The sequence below is a fragment of the Pteropus alecto genome, unplaced genomic scaffold (genome assembly GCF_000325575.1).
Source record: "Pteropus alecto unplaced genomic scaffold, ASM32557v1 scaffold87, whole genome shotgun sequence".
NCBI classification, from domain to species: Eukaryota; Metazoa; Chordata; class Mammalia; order Chiroptera; family Pteropodidae; genus Pteropus; species Pteropus alecto.
Window position 1 is genome coordinate 18,780,644 of NW_006443225.1, and position 9,808 is coordinate 18,790,451.

Consider the following 9,808-nt stretch of genomic DNA (forward strand, 5'->3'; position numbering starts at 1 on the left):
GGGGGCGGGTCCCAGGGACTACACGTGTTTTTATAATGGTGCTTCCTAAGTAAAGGGCCTTCGATGCGCATTAGAGGGTGTTGCCCAGGAATATAGCAGTGAGGATATATTCATTTTGCTCAACCCACAGACTGTTTGGTCAAAGGAATATGTAAAGCTAAATAACAGCACACAGGGTAAAAATTCACAGCAATGAACATGGACGAGATGTGCTTGGGCCCCGCTTGCAGCGTCTGGCAGTGGGTGGCCGGACAGAGGCAGGCATTTCACGGCCTCTCCTGGGTCTGGTCTGGAAGTGGCTCTGTGGAGGTGGCGCTGGCATTTGCCGTCGAATTCAAGACTTCGCCAAAATCACCGCCGGCAGGCTTGGTCCCCCCTACTTTCGACTTTAAATCAAGTTCGAAAAGGAAAAGACGTCATGAAACACAAACTTAGCTGACTCTGCATAAAGTAAGTCAAATCGTACTTCAAATAAATTAGGAACCCAAGAGCACAGCGATGTTTAGTGCAGTTTAATAGAAAAACTCGCGATCTTTCTGCTGAATGAGTTCGGATTGGTCAATGCTGCCCCTCCTCTTTTTTTCCCCATCTGCTTATCGTTCGTTATAGGGAAATCTGTCTGAAGAATTTAGAATAGATATTTATTCTAAAATATCTATTGAATTCTCTTTAGATAATACTATGCAGTCCATCAAATTATGCATTCAGCCGCACATTCAGCAAAGGAAAGAAACGTGTGTTTTTCTCAGTGACAGCGTCAGCTTTCTAACCCATTGCTACGTAGAGTGTGGTGCAAGGACCTGTAGATGAGTCATCACCTGGGAGCGTGTGAGAAAATGCAGAGTCTCAGGCCGGCCTCCCGCCTCCGTCTGCAGCACTGAAATCTACATTCTAACGGGATCTCCAGGTGCTTCCCACACACCAACTTATCTGGCCAGAAACTTTATCCATAAACATGTGTCTGAATGAGTGTGTCTGCCTTACGTGTGTACAACATTTTATGCTTTCAAGCCCTCACACGGCACTCTGTCCTGAACAACACTGATGCTCTCTCTCTGTTACATCTCAGATTACTGACTGAACAGGACAGGTGACTAACATTAAGGAACCAGGCAATGACCAAGGATGCAACGCACAGTGTGGTTAACTTGACCTTGCTCTTTGCTCAATCTTAACTGACTGGCCAGACACTCATTAACAGCTGGAATCTAGTTGAAATTTTTCTCTCATTCTTTTTGGTTTCCCATCCAAAACCTTTGAATTGTTTGAAAAATTTGCATAAGTTGTATCCAGTGTATCTTTATTAAAATTTTTAAAACACGTTCTCAAGTATAATAAAATGTTAAAACTCCTTGAAATTCGACGTGTCTAAAACCGAACTCCCCACGCCTGAGCCCTTCTCCATTCTTTCCTAAGACTCTGAATGGCAGCAGCATGGCCTAGCTGTCCCCGTCAGGCACCTGGGAGCTGCCCATCATCGGTCGCCCTCTTGTTAGTCAATCACTAACTTTTTGTCTGTCATTTCTTAATTCTAAACATCTCTCGACTTTGACCTTAATTCACTCCACTGTCATCACTGGCTTGGATTGCAACTAACAGCATGTTTTTCTTCCCATAAGCATGCACCCTGCTTCTCTAACTAAAAAATGATGCACTCAGAAACAAGTGACTCGGTTAGCATTCTTAAGAGTAAATCTGCATTTTTAAGTTGACTTATAGGAAACATTTAACATATTAGTTTCGACCCTTAAAAAATGTCCACCGTAATTATCAGAACTAGTTTAGGTAGAAGTGAACACGTGGGCATTGCAGGAACTCTGCAGAGAAGGGTGGGCAGTGAATGAGACTAAACAACCTTTCTGGTGACTCGTGATCCTGAGAGTGGATGATTTTATAGTTTTGAATATAATCTTGAAGATAATATAGTTTACAAGGTTGTAAATCTAATCATTATGGAAAATGTCCACCTTCGCTGGAATCAAAGCAATCAAAAAATATGACAATCAATGATCATCATTGTGGCATCATCATCATAATAAAAACGTCCAATAATTGAGGACTGGATAAACGATGTGCATTATTAGGAATATGCACACAGCCATTAAACACAACATTGGGAAGGAACAATGATAGAGAAAAATGTTTATGATGTATGGTTAATTTTTAAATCACACTAGCATAGTCACCCTGTACACATGTATCACTGTCTCTGGGTGGTGAGACCAATTTTTCTTGTTTGGATTTCTGCTCTTCTAAATCTTTAACTTTATACAATAACATTTATCTTAAATTTTGTCCCATTACAAAGTATTTGAAATGAAAAATATCAACTTCCAAGTTACTATTGTTTTTTTTAAATTACACGTTTCTTTTCAGGACTTAGAATGCTGCCATGTGACAACATACACTCAAAAACACTGACTATGAGTACATATCACCTTAAATCTTCATTAATCGTGCAAAGAATAAAGTTATTCAAGTTCTTTGAATGTTTTTAGAATGATTTACCCACGCCAAAGAAAGGGAAGGCCCGAAGAAGGATAATACAAAGAGCCTGTTCACCTCTCTACTTGCCTTTAAGTTTTCAACCTTTTCTTCAAACGATTTGAAAGTCGGGGAGTTTCTGTGGAGAGAGGAAAAAAAAAAACCAAATAGTAAAATCGCAAACACTGAAAAACCCATCAATTTCGAAAACATTGTTAGTTGACTGTATTGCTCGTTATTCTCAATGAGCAAAAGAACAGAAATGCTTCTCTGTCCCACGGGTGTGCGGGCACATACACCAATGTGTACTGTTACGTAAGATTACCCATTTCTGTTCTAAGATTTCTACAGTGAGGCTTGGGACTCCACGAACGGGGCCCGTCTTAGACCCAGAGATACAGATACAGCAGGCACCTGTGCCAAGAGGAAATGAGTCAGGCCGAACATCAGTTCTGGCGCTACGCCAACTTGCCAAGCAAACGCCACCGTTAGATCGGCTGAACCTGTGTTCACAGCCACGTGCTGCCTGGCATGGTTCCTGCTTGAACCCACATCTCCGAGCAGGGCTGGAGGAGCTTCCATGACAGCATGACAGAGACCCTGGGCCCCGGGGGCAGCGTGACAGATGCAAAAGGAGAGACCGGAAGAAAAGGGGGAGCACGGAACCGGGGCCCGGCCTCCTCACAAAGCTGCCCTGGCTAACGGAAGCCCTCTGACCCCGCAGAGAGCCAGCCCCTCCCATGGCGTCAGGTTCAGCCCCATCGATCAAGGAGGATCCCAGGGCCTGTGTCGCTCACGCCTGGGGCTCTGAGGCCTTGTATGATCTGCCCGACCTCGAATACTCTTCCTACGACACCAAGATGAAAAAGGTGAAGAGGGGGGACAGGGGCTTCCTCGTTCCCACGATGGCAATGGGCAGCCATTCCCCGTGTGGTCCCTGGACCAGCGAGCTGCATCCGCAGCTCTTACGAAGCTATTAGCAAAGCACATTCTCAGGTCCCACCCTCAGCTGACACAGTCAGCAACCCCGGGGAAGCGGGCAGCAAGCGGGCGGCTTGTAACAGCCCTCCAGGCCTTTGGTTCTTATGTAACCCGCGTTTCAGCCAAGCACAGTTGGTTAGAGACCTCTGCCTCGCTAGAGAGGGAGATGAGGTCATAACATGTGCCAAGTGCTTCCCGATGAGAGGACACGAGTTAAGTCACAGCTGGCTCCCGATGTCAGAGCGGGACGGCAGAACTGACAACGGGGAGCAGGGAGAGAAGCGAATCGATGTGGGCAGAGCTGGTGAGGCGCCTACAGCCACCGACGTGCAAGACTCATGAGATGAAGCGTGTTCGCTCTTTCCGTTAGACAGACTGCAGATGTGAAACAGCAGATTTACAAAGCGAGACAGAAAATAATTCTTTTTTGCTGTTTTCAATCACAAACGTTTACTGGATCTCCTGCAACCATCCCACGCGATCACAGTGTTAAACACACAGCTTGCTCACAGCAGAATTCGAGTTCCCCACTTCGTAACCGTTCAAGGTAAACACCCTGGTAAAGAATGAGAAAGCGTGAGACCAACTTTTCATTTTGTAGAAATATACTTTACCTCATAGCCGGCATGCTAATTGAATGTTGAATGGAGCGTATGCTAAGAGGCAGCATTAAAAAGAGATAGAAATGAAGTTAGTACAGTGGTGATTAGACATTATAAAAAAGCAACCAAAACTTAGCTTTCTGGGAGCTTGTTCTTTGGGTACCATGAAGAATTAGCTACTTTTTGAGGTGGAGGGAATCACAGTTATTCCAACACAATTTACTCCTATTCCCCAGCCAATGTCACCCCAGAGTTAATCGAGATGATAATTCAACCTCGCATCTTTATAGCAAGGGAACTGGAAGGCATCGAGCCCTCCAAGGATTTACCCTAAGAAACGGCAGGATCAAGAATAGAACTTGAACTTCGGGACTCCAAATTCAGCATTCATCACCTCCCCTCAAAAAAACGAGGCACAAGGACACAGGCGCACACACACACACAAGCCAGGCCAGGGAAGGCTCGTTGGCCGAATTTCTTCCACGTATTTGTTACTGGAACAGGAGGGTTTCGAAATAAATCACCTACTTGGCGACTTTAAGTAGCAGTAGTATCGCCTTTCTAATAAGAGACACCTTTACTGCATCCCAATTAAACAAAATGTCTTAATGGCCATTTGAATAAGAACTGGTCCCATTCTCCTAGAACCATCTTCTTCCTCAAGGGCAAAGCAGCTCACTGACCGCTCAGGCTCTGCCGTCTCCATGGAGGTCACCTCACACGATGAACGTACCTCAATCCTTGGGCTCCCAAATCCCTCTGTCCTGCTGACACCATTACTGTGCTTATTACACTTTGATTGCTAACACGGCATTTTGGTAAATTATCTTTCCTTTGGGTAAGTAAGACAGTGCAAGGTATTCTCGATTCTATTTAAATATTGTGTGCTTACGATTGCGTTTTCTCAAAGACTCAGTTGTAATAAATGGCGATGTGTTTCAAGTGCAGCTCCCCAAATCGTTCTGCATTATTACAGAACAACATGGAGCATGATCTTGATATAAATCAAAACACGCTGGCCGTTGGTGCAGTCAAGATAATCGGTAAACTATTTAGACATCTTCACACTTAACGTCATACGTGACCCAGGAAATGACCCACTGAGCTCAGCTATCTCTCTACCCCACACAGCGGCCACCTATTCTGCGAGGAATTCGCTCGTTCTTTTTCTGTTTGAGCTGTTGGATCCATATTTGAAGGATAGAGATTTAAAACAAAAAACAAAAACCTTCTTAGTTTACGGTGCCAGAACTCCAGACATTACCTGTCCTTCCCGAGACCCGTCTAAAGAAGCTGCCTACACAGCCACTGCCACCATCTTGGCAGGATTCCTGCCCCAGCACAGCTCTGCCCACCACTGCCAACCTCCAGCTGGTCTACCCATGGTCTGGACCAAATGAAAAACAAAAAAGTTAATCTCAACCATTAAGAGTCTCATACCGAGACTCTATAATTAGGACACTCAGGCACTGGTCAGTTAGGGACAGGCGCCCAAGCTCAGATGTTGAGGAAGACCAGGTACCAGCTTCCGAAATGCAGAGGAAGCCAGTGCCCAAAGAAGAGACAGAATCTAAGCACAGAGAGAGGCAGAGGAAAGGAGGGAGAGGTGGCCGTGCAGGGAAGAGGGCTGGGTGAGAGAGAATCGGTGGTTTCCTTGGCTTCTAGAAGCCACCTTGGTTTTTAAGGGCTTTCTGCTCAGCAGGGCTGGCCTGGGATGGGCCGGGGCTGGTTTCCTTCCCTCTCCTTGGACTCCGGAAACTTCCTGTCCATGCTACGCTTCTCCTGTTCAGGTAAGCTATCTTATATAACCTTCTGTTCCCTGTAACCAAAAGGCTGACTAGAGCATGTATTTTGGCAGAAATTACCAAATTGTGGCAAAAGAAGGTGAGTAAGAGCCAAACGTGTGATAAATTGCTTGTCCATGGGACACACACACTGAATTCAACAGTATGAACAAAATGAGAAAGTGGGTGAATAAAGTAAGTGCAGATTCCAGAAAGTCACAGCCATTCTCGTCGATGTCCCACACTGGCGGCGTCTGTGGCCCTGGAACCAGCACACGAGCTGCTCATTAGGGGACAGGTCACAAGCCAAGCGGAAGGTATGATCAAAGTGAACTCTAAAGGTTGACTATAAAATCAACATCCGGGGCACAAATTAATTCAGGATTATCCTGCATAAGAAATAAGTCCCGAGGTCATAAAAGTTGAAAGACTGAATGGGGACGGAGAATGGAAAGACCGCGGGGGGCCCTCCGTGTGACTCCCCTCGAGGAGCCTTGTCTTGACCGGGTAAGTGGAGCGTCGGCCGAGGGGATATCGGGATAAAGGGGGAACTGACAAACGGCCAAACAGGAGGAGACCATCATGCTGGCAACGGAGATAACTTTTAAAGATATTTAATTTTACAGTATTGCTATTGGAAAGGACTACCAATACGCTCCCAAACCAAAGCAGAAGTTGATGACTTGGGGCGTTGACGTTATTAAGCACCCAGCAGGTGCCAATGAATTTGCAATGTGACTTGAAGAAGGATGTTAAAAATGATCACTTTGAGAATCCTAAGGAACAGCAGGTGGGGAGTGCACACCTTTGAGTACCGTGAAGCATACACCCACTAGATAAGTTTAAGTGGGGTACAAGGAAAAGCCAGGAGCGATTACACTAAGGTCTTTATTCTGTGATAAATCACCGAGTCGAATTTGGTTTTGAGCACTTTTCTATATGTTTTACATTTCACAATAAGAAAAGATGAACGATAGACCCACTGAACAGAGAATTAAAGAAATTAACACACATACATACAAAGTCGGGGTCTCCCTGCTTTTGAGGTGGCCATTTCAGAAGAACAAGGGGGCGACCTATCAATTCCAAGCCCATCCAGTTATAACAGCTTCTCTACAATCCGTATTTAGATGAAACTCAGTTTGGCCGGTGCCAGTTTGTGATCTCAGTCCAAGGCGGCCGTTCCTGCATTTCTAAACAAGGAGGAAGGCCACACAGCTCTGCAACTTGTCTCCGTACGTATCGTTTCCAACGTCACTGAAGTTTAAACGCAGCACGGAAAACCTCAAACGCAAAAAGCCACGTTGCTGCTGGACCAGAATGGCCCCTCGTAGGTATGTTTTGAGATCTGTTAGTATCTACAAGGCAAATTTTGTTAAAATTTTCGAGCTCGATTTGTAACCCTTCAAATCCAGTAACCTCTATCCAAAGTAGGAACGTAAGTCTGAGTTTCTCAAAATACTGGGGGGCGGGGGCGGGGCGGAAATCAGAGGGCAACCTGATTCTCACTCCGATCCTCACTAAATGCTTCTCAATCTTACGTTTCCTCTGACTCTGGAAAAGTTACTCGTTTACAAGCCGAACTGACTTTTCAAACTGTCTTTGTCTCTTGCATCGTTATTTGACGTTTCCATCCCCAGTGATAACAGAGGCAGAGGTGCAGAGGGGGGAGGGGAGGGGAGGAGCAAGCAGTATACGCGGAAAAGGTAGCGGAAAAGCGAGCGTTAACACTTAACGCGTCTGAATACTTGCTTTGTGCCGGGCATGTTTTTTGTATTATTTTGTTCACCCTCACAACAGTCTCCTGACTAGGTGCTGGGCAGCGGAGGGGCACAGCCGGCAACTATTGGTGCTGTGGGGGCGTCTGTGTTGGGGGCGCTTGTGCACACTCTCGCCTGGGCCACATGCGTTCGCCATCATCGGGGCTGCAGGTGACTTTGACAGATACGCACACTAACATTTTTTTCGCGTTAGATTATCTTCTTTAAAGCTTTTGAATTTCACCCAGCTGTTATTTCGATTGGTAACTCCAACCCTACAGTCTAGCACAGAGCCTGGAAGACGGCTGGCACTCAGTAAATACTTCAAACGAAAGAACGAATGAATAAACCGTTGCGGTAACTGAAATGAGGAAGTATGGGCAAGAAAGGGAGAAAAGTTCATTAAAGCTTTTCAAAATCTAATCAAAAGGCGCTCTGAAGAGAGGCGGGGAAAAATCCTTTCTTTTCCCATTAAGCGGTGACAATATTCAGCAAAACAGAATTGTTGGAATAACTTTAATAAGCGCCGCACAAATAAAAACATCTAGGGGTTTATATGAAGAAACACCCATGTGAAAAGGAAGAATGTCCTTTGGAAATAAAAGCAAAGTCAATTAGCACTTCCTCTTAAATATATAAAAACATACTTGACTAATGAGGCCACCGAATTATTAGAGAATGCTATTAATAACACTAAAATCGCCCAGTGAAAGGAGAAGGCCCTTCTAAAGTTTCTCTTGAAACGTTAAAGCACGAGTCAATGCTGGCCTTCCATGCGTACAAAGTAAGCAAGCAGGATTGGGGGGGACATGAACACAGCACCTAGGGGAACGCTGGCTGTCCCCAGAGGGCCTCCCAGAGTAATTCCCATCACTCTGTCCCACATCCGGCGCCCGGCCTTGCTGTGGCAGACCCTCATGCCAAGGGCACCAAAACCAGGCCTCTCCGCGGTCCTCCTCCTTACACCCGTGCGAGGAGTAAGACAGATATCTAAACACCAAGCGCTAACTGCTTAACTGGCAACGTAAAATAAATCCAAAAACCGTGGCTGAGTCTAACAATTCAAGTCAGCAAAACAGCCCCAGCTCCCAGCACAGAGTGACATCGCGGCCACGCGCCTGCTGGGTACGCGTGGACGCAGAGCGAGGGGGGTCGACGGGACGAAGACCCCGTGAGCACATGGCAGGAGGGGCCTCCGGCGTCCGGCCCGTGGGAGGAGAGCTCCTGCTGGAGTCGAACACGCAAAATCTACTGTCCCGGCCCCTGTCCCTGGCAGCACAGTGGGGACACGTGGCCAGTGTCTGCCTCCGTGACTCGCTAAAAGATGTGTCTGCCTCCGTGACTCGCTGGTCTAAAAGATGTGGTTTTCTTCACACGGGTTTTCTATTATAGATGTTTTCATATATTTTCTATTTTATGTGAACACACTAAATCAGATCACCATCAAATTTTTGGCCTAGAAATTGTTTTTTAAATGACTTTTCCCAACTTTTAATAGGTTAGAATTAATTATACAACTTAGCTTGCAAAAGAGAATCTACTGCTCTCACTCCCAAGTTTTAATCAAAGGCCTTACTTTAACTTCCACATATTGGTATACAATATATTATTCATTAAAAACCGGACTGAGAATGGTGTAGAGTATAATCTCAGTCATACTTTTTAAACGACATGAAAACGTGGCTACACAAGGGCCCACAACAGAGCAGCGAAACTCAAGGCTTTTCCGTCGAATCGATAAGATGCACACACGGCGCCACCTTGTGTCCATTTGCTTAATCCTTTTGAAGGGACAGAGAAGGGACAGCGGTTCGCGGTGGCCCCGTCATCCCTCAGCGGCACCTACCTATCCCTGTATCTTTGTTTATGTCACATCTAACCAGGTGTCAGCGGGCTCTGGCGTTCCTAACTCGCTTCCACTGCCCACTTCCTTCCCCCTCCGCTCAAAGATCGTAAGGTGACTGCGAACAAGGGCCAGCCTGGCTGGCGGCGATGTCCCTCGGACCAGCCCTCGGTTTAGCCGACTGGAGCACTAAGGCCCTTTTTAATCAAACACCGAAGGTACAGACTCACCTCCTATTTTTGTAAGCACAATTTTAGCTTTACGCGGTTGCATAGTTAGAGTGTATTTACCCTGTGATTTTCTCTGACCTCTAGCGTAAGCATCCCTTAGAGCACGAGCCTCAGCTGTACGCGC

The 9,808-nt window shown here is 46.0% G+C and overlaps 1 protein-coding gene across 11 annotated transcripts in view; it reads right to left on the reverse strand.

Annotated features, from left to right (window-relative positions):
• Window positions 1-6: 6 nt before the first annotated feature.
• The window catches only part of TPD52 (tumor protein D52), a 40,024-nt gene continuing 30,222 nt past the window's right edge, over window positions 7-9,808 (reverse strand). For 5 of the 11 annotated variants that reach the window (XM_025041150.1, XM_025041152.1, XM_025041151.1 and 2 more), the window contains 3 exons: window positions 4,080-4,121; window positions 2,563-2,623; window positions 7-386 (listed from right to left, as the gene is read on the reverse strand). In XM_025041150.1, coding sequence (XP_024896918.1) covers window positions 267-386; window positions 2,563-2,623; window positions 4,080-4,121 — 223 coding nt within the window. In that variant the 3' untranslated portion in view covers window positions 7-266. The remainder of the gene's footprint in view (window positions 387-2,562; window positions 2,624-4,079; window positions 4,122-9,808) is intronic. The other 6 variants (XM_025041143.1, XM_025041147.1, XM_025041144.1 and 3 more) reach the window with 3 other exon arrangements.